The sequence below is a fragment of the Petaurus breviceps genome, unplaced genomic scaffold (assembly GCF_028583685.1).
Source record: "Petaurus breviceps papuanus isolate PSGF00001 unplaced genomic scaffold, PetGlider_PUasm1.0 174, whole genome shotgun sequence".
In the NCBI taxonomy this organism is placed as follows: Eukaryota; Metazoa; Chordata; class Mammalia; order Diprotodontia; family Petauridae; genus Petaurus; species Petaurus breviceps.
The window spans coordinates 76,206,990-76,224,616 of record NW_027185761.1 but is presented as its reverse complement, the minus strand read 5'-3'; the positions used below and the strand labels follow the sequence as shown (position 1 = coordinate 76,224,616).

General features: G+C 50.6%; 2 protein-coding genes across 5 annotated transcripts in view; one reads left to right on the top strand and one right to left on the bottom strand.

Annotated features, from left to right (window-relative positions):
* CENPP (centromere protein P) overlaps nucleotides 1-17,627 on the bottom strand; it is a 181,748-nt gene that overhangs the window by 82,209 nt on the left and 81,912 nt on the right. The gene's annotated exons all lie outside the window — the stretch shown is intronic.
* Nucleotides 5,692-17,627, top strand: part of ASPN (asporin) — a 28,325-nt gene continuing 16,389 nt past the window's right edge. The window contains exons 1-2 of the mRNA XM_069084433.1: nucleotides 5,692-5,974; nucleotides 13,609-13,888. Of these exons, the coding sequence (XP_068940534.1) occupies nucleotides 13,633-13,888 (256 nt within the window). The 5' untranslated portion in view covers nucleotides 5,692-5,974; nucleotides 13,609-13,632. The remainder of the gene's footprint in view (nucleotides 5,975-13,608; nucleotides 13,889-17,627) is intronic.

The following is a 17,627-nucleotide window of genomic DNA, read 5'->3' as shown; positions in this document are numbered from 1 at the left end:
TCACTATGTATCCAAACTCTAGAGCTGCCACTCTTCTAATACAGTCATTATGTATCCAAACTCTAGAGCTGCCACTCTTCTAATATCTCAGGCACTAGTAGACATGGACGGTCTCCTCGGAACCATCAGTGATCCCACCAAAGGGTGCACGTGCAGCCAGAAAGGATGAGGGTGGGTCCCAACCTGTCTCTGCCTACAGGGTCTGGACAAGTTCGCTCTGCTTCATGCTCCACCCAAAGGCAGGAGACCCACCCAAGGGGCAGGAGGCACTGTTGTCCTCTGCTGTGGAAACCAACCATGGTTTAGTGACCCCTCCCTCTAGCTAGGAGCCTGCCAGATTTCACTTCCTACATGTAGGAAATGCCGGTGATCCAAGGACAGGTAAAAGACAGTCCCTGCCCCCAGGAGGCTCACAGTCTAATGAGGAAGAACATGCAAAAAGGAGGGAAGGCAAGAGAAAGAAGAGGGATTAGGGAAGACTTCTAGGAGGCTGTATTGGGGCTCAGATCTTCTGGGCCAGAGCTCTATTCCTGGCATGACCCTGCTTCTTCATGGGATGGACTGGGGTCTGGAGACAGGAAGGCCAAATCAGGAGTTTACTGAAATACTGGCTAGTGATGCTGAGTAGGCAGAAAGAGGAGGATGGAGGGGGGAGCTATTCATTTTTTATTTTATTTAATTTTATTAGTTTATTAATTTTTAGCTTTAAACATCCACTTCCCTAAGTTTTCAATTTTCTCCCCCTCCTTCCTCCTTCCTCCCCCAGTCGGCCTGCAATCTGATATTGGCTCTACACATACATTCCTATTAAACACATTTTCACATTAGTCATGTTGCATAGAAGAATTATAATGAATGGGAGAAACCATGAGAAAGAAAAACAAAATCAAACAAATAAACAAAAATAAAACAGTCTGCTTTTCTCTGCATTCAGACTCCACAGTTCTTTTTCGGGATGTGGATGGCATTTTCCATCATGAGTCCTCTGGACTTGTTTTAGGTCCTTGCACTACTGAGAAGGGCTAATGTCTGTCAAAATCAGTCATCGCAGACTGTGGCTGTTACTGTGTACGATGTCCTGGTTCTGCTCCCCTCACTCAGCATCAGTTCATGGAAGTCTTTCCAGGTTTTTCTGAAGCCTGTCAGTTCATCATTTCTCATAGCACAATAGTGTTCCATGACATTCATATACCACAACTTGTTCAGCCATTCCCCAATTGATGGGCATATCCCCAATTTCCAGTTCTTGGCCACCACAGAAAGAGCTTCATGATGGGAGCTATTCTGGAGGGGGATGGACCAATGGTTCTGATAAGCCTGAGAACCAAGCAGGCCAGGGAAGCCACATGAAAATGCACAGCTGGCCACCATTCTCCAAATTATAAAGAGTGGCAGGAGGCCAAAAAAAAAAGAGTCTTCAGAAGAAATGCAAATGTTCAAGGACTATATGAAAAAAGTGCTACAGACCCCGAGGAAGGGAAATCCCAGTGGGAAAAATCGATGTTTCATGGCACATCCAGAAAATGGCAAAAATGGTCAGAAATGTAAACAGTTCATGTAAGAAAGTCTGGAGGAAGACAGACACACTAATTAATATCTAGTGCTGAGATTCTGAACTGGTCCAGTCCTTCCGGAAAACAATTAGGCAAGAAAAATGACTGAGTTGCTGATACCCTTTGGCCCCATGTACCAGACTGAGCCCTCTGCAGAGCCCCAGAAGGCTCAAGACTGGGATCACTTCAATATCCTAGATGTCCTCAGCCTTGGCCCTCCACCCCATCACTGCCCTCTGCCCCGGCTAAGCACACAGTAGGTGTTTAAGAAATGTTAGGGGAACATGCACCTCAAGCCCCATTTTAAAAAAGAGCTCAGTGTTTTCTCCTGGCTGCACAAGCGTGGGACTTTTGACTTCTCTCTCCTCTCATTCTAGGCTCTCCCTTTGGTCCCTCAGACTGGAGGGGGCCTGGGAACTCCAAATTTCCACTGAAGGAGAGCACTCAGCTCAGACAGTTCCTGCTTTTCTCCTAGTTACACTACTTCAGGACATCTCCAATGGCTTTTCCAGAGGCCCTCCCCCCCATTTTCCATCCCTTTTCCTCCCCCCCACCCCTTTCAGCTTCCTTTTGTGTCTTGTTATTACCTCATTAGACTGTACGTGCCTTGAGGGCAGGGAGTGTGTGTGTGTGTGTGTGTGTGCATCCCTAGCTCTTAGCACAGTGGTGCCACAAGATAGGTGTTTAATAAATGTCTATTGAAATGAAATCTACCTCAAGGAGGTCAAATACAAAATGAAAGATCTTTTTTGGGGAAAAAAAAAGATTCCTAATAGCACTTTTAAGCAGCAAGAAAAGGAAGCAAAGGGGCTGGCCACCTATGGGGGTGTGCCCTAACACAGAAAGGTAATATGAATGCACTTGAATATCCAGAACCCTGAAGAAATGATGAGCCTGAAGATGTCAGCGGAACTTGCGAGGCCTCCTCTGACCTGGTTCACAGACAAGCAAGAAGTGTGGAGAGAGCCCTATATGTAATGACTATATGGAAAATACTGGGAAGACCTAAGAATTCATCCCCATGGAAAGAATAATCTTGGCTCCAGGAACCAGGGGCTCAGCATTTTTCCTCTTCCCTACAACAGAGGCTTTCATGGGGGTATATCAGAAAATGACAGGGATGCAGGAAAAAATATAAAAGATATTCAAGAAGCTGAGAATAGTGCTTGCACAAGAATGCTGAGGTGGCCTTGGATGGCAGGGGGCTGGCCCAGGCCTGAATCGTCCCCTTCCCCACCCACCCCCACTCTAGCCGGCTTTGGAGACTTGGGCTGGTGCAGAAATGCAGCTTGCCAGGAGAGCATCTGTTTCCCTGATAAGTACTGCAGAGCCAAAGAAACCACCAGTGATGCTGCATTCTACAGCAGGGTCTTGTGGCCTATTTTGAGCCATGGACCCTGGAGTAGGCAGCCTGGTAAAGTCCAGGGACAGGGACCCTTCCTCGGAATCAGGTTTAAATAATTGAAGGAAATGCTAAGTTTCCTAAAGTAGTTGGTGAAAATAAGGATGTCATTTTTTTTTTTCCATCCATGGCCCCTCAAAACCTGCCTAGCAAGGCCCCTAGGTTAAGAACCTCTGTTCTGGAGTGAAGAAATTAATTCACTTTTAAAACAGTTATCCAATTAAACATGGATCGCTATTAATTCTATGCACAAACTTACCCATAGACACATTTCCAAACATTCTTACCCCAATAGTTCCAAAGTAATTTCATTTTTAGGGTGTAACCCTGTAGGGTTGAGGTCATTACCTGAATAATTTCACTCCAAAAACTTGTTCTATGACTGAATCAACAGAATAATTGCCTCAACCTATGAATTTCCTCCCTCTGGGGAAGCTGGGACCTGAAAGCCTTTACCATGACAACAATAATACCAATGAAATTTCTATGTCATTTTGTGTGTAGAGTCTCATTGAATGTTACAATAAACCTGAGAGGGGGGAACTATACCCATTTTACAGATGAGAACATGAGAAGAGAGAATGTTCAGTGACTCACCTAGGGCCGCACCACTAGCGTGTAGGTCAGAAGTGGGATTGGAAGCCAGGGCTACCTGACTACAAGTCCAATCTTCCATTTCCTTGGCTGCCTTCTCCCCATTCTTTCATGGGGTGCTCTAGCCTGCTGATTGGACCAGAAGAGGAGGTCCCTTTGGTCGCTTGGACTGAAGAGGGCTCAGGACTTTAGGCCCATGTTGGTTCAGACAATGCACTAAGCTGCTTCTCAGCTGCTTCTCTCCTCTCAGACACCCCATCCAGGCTCGGTCAGTTTTATCCCTCTGATAGCCTCTCAGGAACATTCTGTAAGAACCTGGGAGCGGAGGCGAAGCCCTCTGAACAGGCTTTCCCTTAGGAGAGGACCCCAAGGGAGTTCCTGAGTGGGAGAGAGGGAGGAGGGAACATTTTCCAAAGGGGATGCTAATGTTCCGCCCTTCCTACCTAGAATTCAGTAATGCCACATCTGGGGCTTCTATTGACTCTCCCCAGGGTAGGGGTCCAGGTCAGGCCAGAGGCAGAGGCCAAGAGCCATCATTCTTCAGCAAGAAGGGGCCGGGGAGCTGGGAGCATCATTAAAAGCAACAGAGTGACTTCTTGTAAGGTAGACAAAGACCACTATCAAGCTGGGAGGCCAAGCCACTGGTATGGTTCATCAGTATGGGGGTGTCCTTGCCACTGTGGTCCAGGCTCGAGACAGTATCTACATAGATGAGCCCCAGAGCTGCATCCACATGGAAAGTCTTTTGAGCTCCAGCTTTGGGGACTAACTCTGCCATCTGGGCTTTGAAAAAAACGACCTTCAGCTGTGGACAGTTCCCCACTGCCACCAGTTCCTGCAAAGAAAACAGAAGGATGTGCCCAGGCTGGGTGGGTCATTTGTACCCTTGCTCTGGAATGTCGGCTACTTCCTGTTGCCCATATCTAGCCAAGGGACAACATCTGGAGGGGGCATTTCTGAGAGCCCGATTTGGGGCAGTGCTGCCTGGCCCCTGGTGGGAAAATATCTGGGCCTGAAGGCATTTACTGATTTGTACCAACTCATCATTTACTTCATGAGATGTTACTTCAAACTGGATTCCCTTTGACTCTAACAAGAAGTAATAGAGTTCTTGTGTCAGTGAGGCTGGGAGGGAAAACTCTGGGGTCTTTTTGCAAGTGTTTGTTTATTGAAGCTGTCTGGGGCCACTGGGCAGCACACTTCTGAAAGACTAAAGGAGAAAGAGGCAGGCAGGGTCCTGGTGCCAGGGGAGCCCCAGCTGGCTGCTCAGGGCATAGGGAGTTTGGGAATGAGGAGAGGCTCCAGGCCATGGCATCCAAGGGCCTGGCTCTATGTTCTCCTTGTTCCATATGTTGGCTCTGACCCTCCCTGGTTTTCTGCTTCCTCCAGTTGTAAAAGATGGGGGTGAGGCAGCTCCTCTAATGTCTGACGACTTCTGTCTTGTCTGCTCAGTGTCATGCTGACTGCCTTGATCCAAGACCAATCAGTGCCTCTAGGCTCAGTGAAAGCTCTTTACCTGCTCAGGCCATCTGAGAGGCTGCTCTCCATTGGAGGAAAGGCCACAAACACCCCCAAGGGAGCCTACCCAAAACTTCACACATTCCTTATAAATCTGAGAGTAGTCTGGAGGCTTGTGTGCACTCACAAATATCCAGGCAACAGGTTTTCTCCCCCAGGAAGGATGGGGACGGAGAAGGTGCAGTGTTGGGATTGGGGCACAATATTAATGTCTGAAAACAGTGCTGCTGCCACCACCCAAAGGGCAGGGTCAGAGGGGCTTCTGCTCAGATACCTGAGATGCTTGGGTCCCCCATCCCTGGAATCATAAAGGCGGAAGAGATTCCCAAGGTCAACATGCCAACCCCCCAGGCTCTCCTAGTAGGAAAAGGGACTGACTTGAGCAGACATTTGGTTAAGAAATGCTTGCTGCCTGACGATTATGTTTACTCCACTGGGGGAGGGGGGAAGGCAGGGAGCACTTAATGGTCACACCTTGTCATGGAGGTTTTCCTACCACCAGGAACTGACTTCTTGAATGGATTTCACTCTCCCTTCAATGGCGAGAAGCCATGCATTATTACATCGCATGGGTTGTTTTTTTTTTCTTCCAGATTCTTCCAGTAGACGTCTAGAGTTTAACGAGAAGTTTTGGCTCCGATACAAACAGTGATGGAAAACATATGAGCAATGAGAAGCCTTAATCTCACTCCTCAGCACTAAGATGGGATAATCTGGAGAAGCCATTTATTCCAGTGTCAGCCAGAGTGCCAGCTGCACCGGGAGTGCTGGGGGCAGGCACCTCCGGGGTCCAGGGCATCTCCGCATCTCCTCTCTTCAGAGAGCGGGACAAGGCTGACATTCTCCTGACCTTACCCTTGGTGTGTGCTGGAAAACTACACTGTCAGGATCGCTCTCGTCTTAAAAGGTAGGTTTTCTGGGTGTCTGACTTCCTCGGTCTGTCTTCTGCAGACAGATAGCAGAATGTTAGAAAGAGTTTGTTTTTCATGATGATAAGGGGATGTTGACATAAGAAAAATTACATTGGCTTGGGAACATGATCCCAAGATAAGAAATGAATCTGCTCGGTCTCTTTTTGTCCGTCATGGTGATTAAGACAAAAACCACCACAAACTATTGGAGTTTTAAAAAATCAACAAATCTCCCCAAAGGGAAAAGCTTTTCTTTACATGTTTATGATTTACAGAAAAGTATAAAAGTTCATCTCTTTCTAGCCTCGTAGACACAAGATCATTTACTTCTAAACAGGTTAACCATGAATTCAACATTACTGAGTTTTTGTATCTTACCATAAAAATGACTATAGCTGATTTCTAAAATTAATAGAAAATCCACGAGAAGATGTTTGCTTTCAATGCCTTTGCACCTTAACGTCATGTGTGCTGATTAATGAAAGAAGAATGGGAGAGAGATCTCGGTGCCCCCACGTCTGTCTTGTTTCTCTACATGGGAAACTGAAATACTGGGACTGATTTTGACAAGTTCTGAACAGCTGACCTCCAGTCTGTGGTAGAATCTAAGTTTTTTTTTCATGTCATAAAGGGGCAAAAGGAACTATGAAAACTCAGTCCCACTTTGCTCACAGAGAGAACCTCTCGGTAGCTGCTCAGCCCCAAGCAGACAAGGCTGGGATCTCTCTTGTAAAATCAACATGGGTCTTTACCAGTTGTCATGATAAACATGATGATGTCCCTCACCCATAGCAGGGAGACAGATACAGAAAGGCATGGCCGTGATTCAGTGCTGGAATGGAGCGCCCAGTGCCCTAAGCGAAGCGTGCATCTCTCCTGGGAATCCACAGAACAGGGGCCACGGGCTGCAGCCTTGGCTCAGGGCCACCTACATTGGAATGTTGGGAGCTGGATGGCGTTTTGTTCTTGTTTAAGGGCTACTGACTCGGGGGAAAAAACCAAGCACAGGCACCTAATACACAAGCTTCTTTGTTTACTTAGACATAGAGCTGTTCCATTCACCTGCCTTTAAAACAAGGACCAGGGCATTCTATTTGGTAGATATGAAACATGATGCAAACTGGAGGAAGACAGAATGAAGAGGAGAAGGGAAGCGTGGCTTGGGGAAATGGCCTCTGCCAGAGTTCAGAACAGTCCGATTTCTGCTGGGAAATCACTGCTCAAACTGCCAAGCTTATTCTTGAAAAAGACCTTTACTCATAGAATTCTAAAATGTTGCACATATATGTAAGGTCAGTTTTTAGAAATTTAGAAATCTGCCTGTCAGATTCAGAATGTCAAAACAGGAATAAATTAAAAAATGCCTTATTTTTGTGTAGTGGGCAGGGAGCTGACCTCAAAGCTGGCTGTATGACCTTGGGAAAGTTAATGACCCTCTCCCTGCTGAAGGCAATTCTCTGGGACTCTGGGGGTTGCAGAGGAGCCAACTGGCTCTGGCAGAGTCTCCTCACCTGGGAGCTCTCCATAGAATGCCGTGCTCAGGCCACTTTCTGGCCCTGGTTCTTGGGATACAGGGTCGGTCTCACTGAACATTTATTTCATTGATCTGACTCTTCTTTTTCAAACAAAAGCCCACTCTGAATTAGCCCTGGTGTGGTGAGGGGAAGAGCTGCTGCTTTAAATGGGCTGGCTGCAGGCTCTCTGGCCCCAGGGGTGGAGGGTTCAGCTGGACCAGGGGCTCTTCAGCTCCCTTGCAGAGGCTGCAGAGTCCAAGAAATTAAGGATTTAATAGACATGTGGTAGTAAAACACCACAGGACCTTAGTGATAATGATGGCTAACATGGGCAGGGGGCTGAGACACGCCAAGCTCTTCACACACAGGGCTCGGGTCCTCATAACAACTCTATCGGGTAGGTGCTATCATGACACCCATTAGAGAAGAGGGAACAAGCCCAGAGACATTAAGTAACCTGCTTACAGCCACAGAGCTGCTGAGTATCTTAGGCAGGATTCAAATTCGGGTCTTCCTGACTCTGGGTCCTGCTTCGTGACTGTGGGAAAGACCAGAGACACTGGAAGGATGCTCTGGGGCCCCGGAAGGAATCCTAATGGGAAGATGACTTTTTCAGGACCTGGTCTCTGCAGATCCAGGCACAGGGAGAGAACATAAGAGAGGGGCTGCAGGGCTCGCTGGGAAGGGCCCACTGGGCCAAAGCAGAATGTGGCCAAACAAGCCGACGCAATTCGCCAGTGCCCAGAGCAGGCTCTTCTTCATCCTCGTGGCTGGGAAAGCTTCCCTGGCATCAGGCATGCCAGGAGGAGGTCCTTTCCACAAGGATCTCCGATCCTGGGACAGAATGCACAAGGCACCGTCAGCCAGAGCTGAGCGTGAGTCCTGCTTTAAACATTTCCTAGCGGTGTGACCCAAGTCACTTAGCATCTGTCGGCCTCAGTTTCCTTACCTGTAAAATAGGGATTGGTCTCCCAGGGTTGCCTCGAAGATCAGATGACATACTTGTAAAGCACTTTGCAAACCTTAAAGGGTTTTATAAACACTATCATCCTCACTCTCAGTCAGAGGAGGGGAAACCGATTCACTTTTGGGAATAGGAGAGAAACAAGGTAAGACAGAGAGAGCCTCCATGGCACTGCTGGGATTTGAACCCAAGTCTTTTGACTCTAAATATCCACCACAAGGAAACCCAACCCTCCAAAAACCAAACAAGGGCTCTCTGTCCAGCTCTTTAAGACCCACTGATCCCCCCTCCCTAGCACAAAGCTCCCATATCCCACTGGGGAGGGAGTAAGCATTTATGAATCACCTCCTATGAGGCCAGTACTGCACTGACAGGCCCCTGACTGGAAAGGCCTTGAGGCTGCCAAAGGACCTGGGGGCTCCTAGGGGAAAGCCCAGGAGGCTCACAAGGAGAAGCTCTGACGCCCTGCAAAACAGCCTGGATGAAGTGGTTTAGTAACTCGCACCCTCATCCACAAGAGCTAGGCCACACGACACAGCCCTTCTTATCTCCGGGGGTTGGAATCACCTTTCTTCAAGGCTCATTTGTGAAATCTGGCCCATCCTGGCCTGCCTTTCCCTGAAAGCACTAATTATCTTGGAGTCATCTCTCTGTGGATGTGCTGCACACCCCCACACATGCCTACCCCCCGCCCCGCCTCCAGTCACTCACACCCATGCCCCCACCCAACACACCTGCCCCTATCTATATATATCCCATCCCCCACCCTCACACTTATACACCGCTTCCCCCAAAAAAACCAGAAGCTCCCAGCTGGCCAGGACTGGTTATTTTTTTCCTTTCAATCTTTCGGGTCTGCCACCATTACAAAGTGCTTTGCACACAGTAAATAATTAATATTTGTTGAAATGAATGTAGTAGACCCATGGGCACACCCCTGGTTCTGTCCTCAAAAATGGCTTAGAAAAAGAGGAGCTAATCTTGGTTAATCGCACAGGGTGGATGATGGAGCAGAATCACAGAATACTGGACAGAAGAGATCTTTGGGGTCATGGAAGCCGGGCTCCTCCTTTATATGGGGGAGAAGAGTGAGGCCTGGAGAGGGGGAGGGGGCTGCTTCAAGTCACCAGGAGTTAACGACAAAGTAAGAGCAGGGGGAGCTGGGAGTCACCTACCCTGGCCAGGGGGAAGGGAGGGAGGGAAGAAGGGAGGGAGGAAGGGAGGGAGGAAGGAAAGAAGGGAGGGAGGAAGGAAGGAAGGGAGGGAGAAGGGAAGGAAGGAAAGAAGGGAGGGGCATTCATTATGCACCTACTGCATGCCAAACACTGGCCTGAGCACATATGCAGAAGTGACCTGAGCCCCTGCCCTCAACAAGCTTCTACAGGAAGAGGGGAAACACCATTCATGGGGACCCAAAAGCAGGGGTGCTGCTGGGAGAGGCTGGGCATGCTACCTGCAAGGACACTCCATCTGGGGGCAGTGTCACTCTCTTCCAGGCCTGGCCAAAAGCCCACTTTGGGCAGGAAGCCTTTCCCAGGCCTCCTCCATCTCAGGCCATCCCTCTGAGCAGGCCCCAGTTATGCTGCCCCCAGCTCATCTGTCCATAGGTGTTTGCATGGCTTTTCCCCCATGAGACTGGGGGCTCCTCAAGGGAAGGGCCTCTGACCTATCTTAGAACGGTGCCTCACACAGCAGGTCTGTAATCAGTGTTAGCTGACTTTTGGCCCAGAGCAGGAGAGTGAGGGAGGGTCACAGGAAGCCCAGTCTGGTGTGTGTGTGTGTGTGTGTGTGTGCGCGCGCGCACACATGTGTATGTGTGTGTGCGTGAGCATGTGCATGTGTGAGAGTGAGTATGTGTGCATGTGTGTGTGATGAGGGATGGCTGGACAGGAGCATAGACTAAACCACCAGCCCCTCTGGGCCTCAGTTTCCCCATGTGGACTAACTAAGGTGCCCAGCTGCTCCCATCTGGACTTTACCATCATGCTCCCCGCCTCGTCCCCCCTTCCCCCCTTAAGGGCACAGCCTTTTCCTTTTTTTTCTTCCTTAAATTCCTCGCAATCAGCACCTTGTCTGGCACACAGTCGATGCTTCACAGATGTTCACTGATTGACTGACTGATCAAAGGCAGGATTTCCTCTCTGCTATGGAGGTGACCCTATGTTCTCAAAGACAATGCCAGCAGTGTGCAGGCTCTCAGAGCTTCTCCTGGGCTGGCCAGGGTGGCCCCAGGAGCCGAGAGGTGCTGCGCCTGGGTGGCTGAGGACTAAGGGGTGGAGACCCTCCCTCTCCACTTACTAGACTCTCTGATGCTTGGGGACTTCAGTGCCAAGAGGGGAAGAGGAGGGAAGGGGAGAGAGTCATGAGGAAGTCGAGTTCAGGAGGAAGGAATCAGGGAGGCCAAAGACATGTGGATTGTGCGGAAGCAGTCACTTCCTTTAAAAAGCAAATGGGCTGGTGCTGGCCACTGAAAATACCAAGTAACAACATGGAAAAGACGTTTTTAACAGAGGAAAATACTCATCCTGGACGTGGGAGGATCCTTGGGTCGGCTGTTTGATTTGCTGTCAAACCATTGACTCATCAGAGCTAAGAATGAAATCTTTAATAACCCAGAAGAAAGATCAGTAATGAGAAAACTACATGCCACACAATTAAAAAGACTTAACTACAAACGAGATAAACACGTTACAGAAAATCTAACGGTGGGAAATGGACACCAGAAGAGGTATTGACACTGATTGTGGCCACTTACACCAGAAGCTGAACCCGAGCAAATCGGTAGTTCTACCACGGCGACCACAAGAGCCCAGAAATCGTCTCACCCATTAACGTCTGGGTGGAGAGAGATGATGGCCAAAGCGGCATCGAGCTGGGGCGTAAGCTCGTCTGGAAAGTCCTTCGGAGAAGGAGGACTGAAGACCAGGAGCAGGACAGTCTCATAACGCAGAGAGGAGGTCATGCCCCGGTCACTCAAGGGAGAAAACAGAAAAGACTGGCGTGCAGCATCACTGCAAGAAGCTGTTTTCTCCATCCAGGATCTGGACGCCAATCTCCCAGCCCCTGAGGCGCTCAGGAAGGAAGCAGAAAGGGGAAGAAGCTGAGAGACTGGGAGCACCCACATGTGAGGCACCTGCTGAATGAAATGGCTCCCCTCCCACCACACAAACCCTCCCGAGAGGCCTGGAGGAGAAACGTAGGAGGGAACAGGCAGGTGTCCAAAGGTTTTCAACAATGGACCGATGAAAGATGCAGAAAACACAAGATCCCAGTGGGGGAAGGGAACAAGCACTTATTAAGCACCTACTATATACAGGCACTTTGCTAAGCTCTCACTGTGGCAACTGTTTGTTGATGATGAAAATAGTATTTGATTGGGTAGAACAAAACACTGCCTTATGGGCTCTTTTCAGTAAGCAAGGCATCTCTCACCCAAAATCAAGGTCACCCAGGCTTCCTCGAAGGACGTGATGGTAGTAATTCAATCGTCCACTCAGGGACACTCCTGAGCAGGAGGTGAGGCATAATGCTGGGAGGTGTGTGCTTTCCCCACGGTGAAGGGCCAAGTCTAGGTCAAGGGGCATTCCCTGTGCGGGGGGGACTGCCGGCTGTGCTGATGCAGAGCCTCCTGGGAGGGATCTGTCATCACTCAGAGGAGGGTAACAACCATCCACACAGAAATGACCACATGGATGAACAGCGATAAGTGCCTGGATGTCAACACCCAACAGAGATCATATAGCAGTGAGTGTATCTGGGGCAGACAGGGCAGAGAGACAGTGAGCCGGGCCCAGAGAAGAAATGGAGGAGGAGAGGGGGCTAGGTCACATCAAGGGAACTGCAAAGTACTTTGACTGACCCCAAGCTTCCGCCCACCTTTGCCATTGCCCCAAAGTACTGAAGATGAACTTAATGTCTGGCAGATACAGGCTTCTGACCCCTTTAGGGATTTAGTCAGCATGGAAGGTAACCTGTTCTGGTAGAGGAAGGGTCCTCATCCAGGAGTTCCCAATATCAATGAAATCACAGGTCTGGTTCCTATTCCTATCCTCTATTATATGAACCTCCCCTCCTCTGGTTCTACAGCCTTCCCTTCCCTATGCTGATAGCCTCTCCTTTATTCCACCTTCATCTTGTTCACAGTTGTGACCGCAGTTTTCTTCCCCCAACCTTTCTTCTCCACCCTCTGAAGATGCCACTGAAGTTTCTTGTGCCCAGCTCTCCCAAGCCACCACTAAGGTCGTTTGCTGGCCGCCTGCCAAGGAACAGTCCCTATACTCCTTGGGAAGGGGTGCTGGCAGCAGGGGGTGCCTGGGGCTTCCTGGGCTATCACACTTTGGGTTCCGTAATGTTCTTGGTACTCTGCTGGGGGGACGTGATGAAATCAGTGAAGGTCTGAGGGCTGCTGAGGAGCACAATGGCAAATCAGAGCACCGCCAGATTAGAACGAGGACTCTACAATCCAGACAAGGGACACAGAGATGAACTTCCAACCTTCTGGTGCCAAGGGGCAGCTGTGGGCCAGAAGCCACACCATAAATGGGCAGCTTCTCCATCCCCAGCCTCCTGGTAGGCCACTCCAGAGAGGGGCTTGGGAGCCTCCTGGGAGGTCCCTAGGTGTCTGGGGACCACCTCTCCCTCCCCAAGTATACTGGAGAACTTAGGCACCATGGATACTTGTGATGGGTCAAAACTACATTTTACAGCACGATTTATTGGTGAGAAGGCACAGCTTCAAGCAGCCTCCTTGCACACAGATAAATAACAAGATAGGCCTATAAGGTAGAAAAAGCCTACTTTGTGCACAGTGAGTAGAGAGACAAGGACCTCTGGCCATACGCATTTCCCATCAATGTTTCTCACCTCTGCTCCATGCTGCAGGGAGAAGAGAGGATTTGGGGGCCAGGGGTGGGGAAAGGTGGCCCTGCTGTGTGTGGGTGACAGTCCAGAGAATGGGGGGCAGGGCTGGATGACCCAAATATGCTGTAAGCTGGCAGGTTTAGAGGTGAACCAGGCTGAGAACCTAAGGAAGGAAGCAGGGGCGGAAGCCAGGGTCCGGGCCGAGGAGTGAACAAAGGCTGGGTGGGCAGGTGGCGGTGCCACTCTGGACATCGAGGCTATGACCCCCTTGCCCTTTTCCATCTCATTGCAGGTCGGGCACCTTCTCTGAGAAGACATGAAGGAATTCGTGCTTCTCCTGCTGCTGGCCTTGGGCGCTGCCAAGCCCCTCTCCAGCCCCTCCTATCTGTCCCTGAAGAGCATGATGCTTAAAGACATGGAGGCCGACGACGATGATGAAGATGACGATGACGATGACAATTCTCTTTTCCCAACGAGGCAGCCCATCATGCCCTTCTTCCCTTTCGATCTCTTTCCATCCTGTCCCTTTGGCTGCCAGTGCTACTCAAGGGTGGTCCACTGCTCCGACCTAGGTAAGTGCCCTGCCTCACGCCCTCGTGCCTCCCCCAGCCCTGAGCGCCTTCCAAATGCGCGGCCCAGGGGCATCTCAGATGCCATCTCCACCCTTGGCACATGTGTGGTGGACTGTGAGCTGGGCAGGCAAAGACGGGCTGGCTTTCGTCAGATGCCTGGTGTCCACGTGGAGACACTGAATGATCCTTTGTGGCACTGAGAAACATTCCCAAGTTCAAATGTTAAACTGGGGGCAAAGGTACAAGGACTTTAGAACCCGACAAAGAATTTTCCAATTGCTTTGCTGTGGTTGAATTTTGCTAGGAATTCAATATTTCTCTTATTATTTCCCCTACTATGTGGGGCGGCTAGGTGGCACAGTGAATAGAGCACTGGCCCTGGAGTTGGGAGGATCTGAGTTCAGATTCAGCCTCAGACACTTAACACTTACTAGCTGTGTGACCTTGGGCAAGTCACTTAACCCCAACTGCCTCCCCTTCCCCTCTCCCTTCCCCCCAAAAAAGCCCATTACATGCTAGCAGTACACTATGGGTGGGGACAGGAAAATGAGCCTTGAGGCCACACCAAAAAATCTTACCAGGCTAAAAAGGAGGGGAGAATATGCACATTACATTCTATGTACATCAGCCCATCAACAAGCATCTGGTGCCTTTGGAAGGAGAGAGCTGGCCTGAGAGGTCAATGAGTGAAGGAACAGCTGGAGGCCTCATCCACATGCTCCTCATTCTAGAGATTTTGCTGTGAAAGGGAGGAGCAAGGTGAGGAAGGTGGGAAGGTGGTGTCAGGACGATGTAGGATGTCTGCAGGTGAAGGGGAGGGAGAGATTGAAGCTACACTAGAGACTCGGGGACCCACAGGAGTCTGGGAGTGCCAGGGCGAGGGGCCAGAGGTCGAGGTGCTGTCCTGGCCCCCAGGGGCTCTGTCAGCAGCACAGGCAGCCACCATCACACCTTTCCCCATCATTCTCCAATCCCATTTGTCCTTCAGTACCAAATTCAAATCACTCCTCCATGAGCTTTCCTCGGTCTCAGCCTCCCACTCACGTGGCCCCTGCCTAGTCCCTGCCTCCCCCAGGTAGCTTTGATCTGCTGCCTGATCCTGCAGCCTGAGGAAGCCTTTCTCTCTGTCCTGGCTTGCTTCACCACAGACTGTCAGGGAAAGGGTGTCCTTGGGTTTTCCATAAGTTTGGGGCTGAGGAGGGCTGCTGACAGTGAGGAGGGCACTTCCTGGGCTCAGTGACCATCCCTTGCCCCCTCGTCCCTCGAGGCTGCTCTTCTCCTCAGGTCCCCCCAGCTCCATCCTCCCCACCAGACTCTCTGGGGCTTGAGAGGACTCCCTTGCATCCCTCGGACTGTGAAGCCTGTGCCCCTACGGTCCTCCTTTCTGGAATCCCACGAAGCCTGGCTCCAGTCCCCTCCTTGCCACCATCGCAAGGTTCCTGGCTCTCGACTGAGCCTAGGACATCTATTAGGAGATGCTTGACTTATTTTGCCAGTGAGGGCGCTGACTTCCTGGTGCCTTATTCAGAATTCACCAGATGCCTCAGAGCTTGAGGAAGAGCCCAAGGCCGCTCCTTGGTAGTGGTTCTTGGGAACAGAGCGTGTCTAGCTGACAATTTCTGGGTGTCTTCGTGGCTGGATGGATGAGGCAGAAGGATCCGTGCATCCACAGCGCAGGGCCTGGAAAGCCCGCAAGTGAGTGCACCCTCCCTTGGATGTGGATGAGCAGGAGGCTTGGTGTCATTTCGAGGGGAACTTTTTCTAGATATAAACTGCTGTTCAGAGGTTCCAGACCTGAGTGTCAAAATAGAGCCTGGAGCCTGTGGTGCATCCTGGTCGGGTTAGAAGCCACAGGGGTACGCCAGACACTTCGAGGCTCGCCAGGCCTCCAGGATCACGGCATTGACAGCCCCGCTTCCAGGGGAGGGCCCTGAGACCAGACTGCGGGAAGGCCTAGCCGCACCTGAAACGAGCAGGGACTGAGTGAGGGGACCGCAGCGGTCCCAAATCCAAAGCCCAGTCTGGCTCTGGGGTTTCTGAGCAGGGGACAGCCAGGGTCAGGCCTGGACAAGATTCCCCCACCAGATCATGAGGGATGGATGGGAGAGGAGAAGAAGGAGACTCTAGCTGTCCAGGCACCAAGGGCCTGGTGAGGGGAGCAGCCCTGGCCCTAGCAGAGAGCCTGGCGGAGTCTAGCCAGCGGCGGCCCTGGCCAGTACTCACTGACCCAACACCTGGGTTGTGCAAACAGCTCAGCCTCTGCAAAGTGCTTCACAGACCTGGTCTCATTCGATCCTCACAACAGCCTTGGGAGGATTGTTAATGACTTGTTCACAGTCACCCAAGTGGTAACTGCTTGAGGCAAAATCTGAACTCGGGTCTCCTTGGTGCCAAGTCTAGGGCTCTATCCACTACGCCAGGACGCCTCCCACTTGCTTTCTTCACAACAGTCCTCTGAAGGAGGTGGTCTACGCTTTATTGTGCCCATTTTACAGATAAGAAGCTCACAGAGCTTATGAATGTCAGAGACAGGACGTAGACCAGCTCTCCTCTTGAGGATGACCCCCAGGTTCTAAGCCTGGGGGACAGGAGGGTGCCAGTACTCCCAACAGAAACAGGGACGTCTGGAAGTGGAAGGTTTAGCAGGGAGGCAGGCAGCTAAGGGGTTGGGGTCAGGTCAGCACCACTGGAGGTGGGAAGCGTCTGCCTCGTGATGGTGACTGAAGCCGAGGTAACAGATCGTGGCCCCCCTGGAGAGCTACTTCCTAGCTACGTCCTGCCCCGCCTCAGCTCTTCTCCTAAGGACTCAGCACTGTGCCCGGCACACAGCAGGGTTCTTGAAATGCTCTGGCCTTACCCCACTGATCCCGTCAGACTCATCCCCCAACATGCCGTGGCCACTGGTCCTTCTCCCTTTGCTCAGGGACTTTGGGTCTGAATTCCTTCTGCCCCTCTTCTCTGCCCAGGCCGAGCTCCCGGGTCACCTCCATCCCAAGTCTTTGCCTTCACTTCAACCCACACTAACCTTTCCCTTCTTTGTATCTGCCCTGGCCCAGTTACCAGTGATAACCATGTGGGCTCTAGGCACCCAGTCAAGGAGCAATTAATTTCACCAAATATTTTTTTAAGCTGCTGCCAAGGGGCAGAGTTCTGTGCTTGCTGTGGGGAGCACCAAGGCACACCTAAGGAAAAGGACGCTGCCCACTCGAACAACCAAGAACTCTACAGCCGTCCTAATGCCCTCGCAGCCTTTCCACAAAAGGAGCCCAGTCTGCCCAGCCTCTCCACAGGGCATCTCTGTGTGTGCTTCCTCCCCACTGAAGCAGGAGGATACAAAGCAGGGCAACAGCCCAGGATGGAAAGGAGGGGCAGAGGCCATACCTGCCAGCAGCAGGCGCCCAGGGCCTGCTTCCTGGGGCTGAAAGTTATTTTATTAGGACTTGGAGGTTTTATGCCTTTTTTTTCCCCCAAAGAGTGACTCCCCAGGGAAGCTACTAACAATGTATCTTTTTTGGTTAATGTACAAATGCTAAGTATGGGATGATTTAGTTTTTAAATGTATGGCTGTACTTAGAGAAAAGTATCTCATTTTCATAGAAGCTATGAGAATCTCAAGTGGGGAAAGGGAGAAGGGATGAAATTGAACCACACAAAAGTATGTATGTATGCATGTGACAAGGTGTGTGACAGTAACAATGTGTGTGCATGTGTGATAATGTGTGTGATAATGTATGTGGGT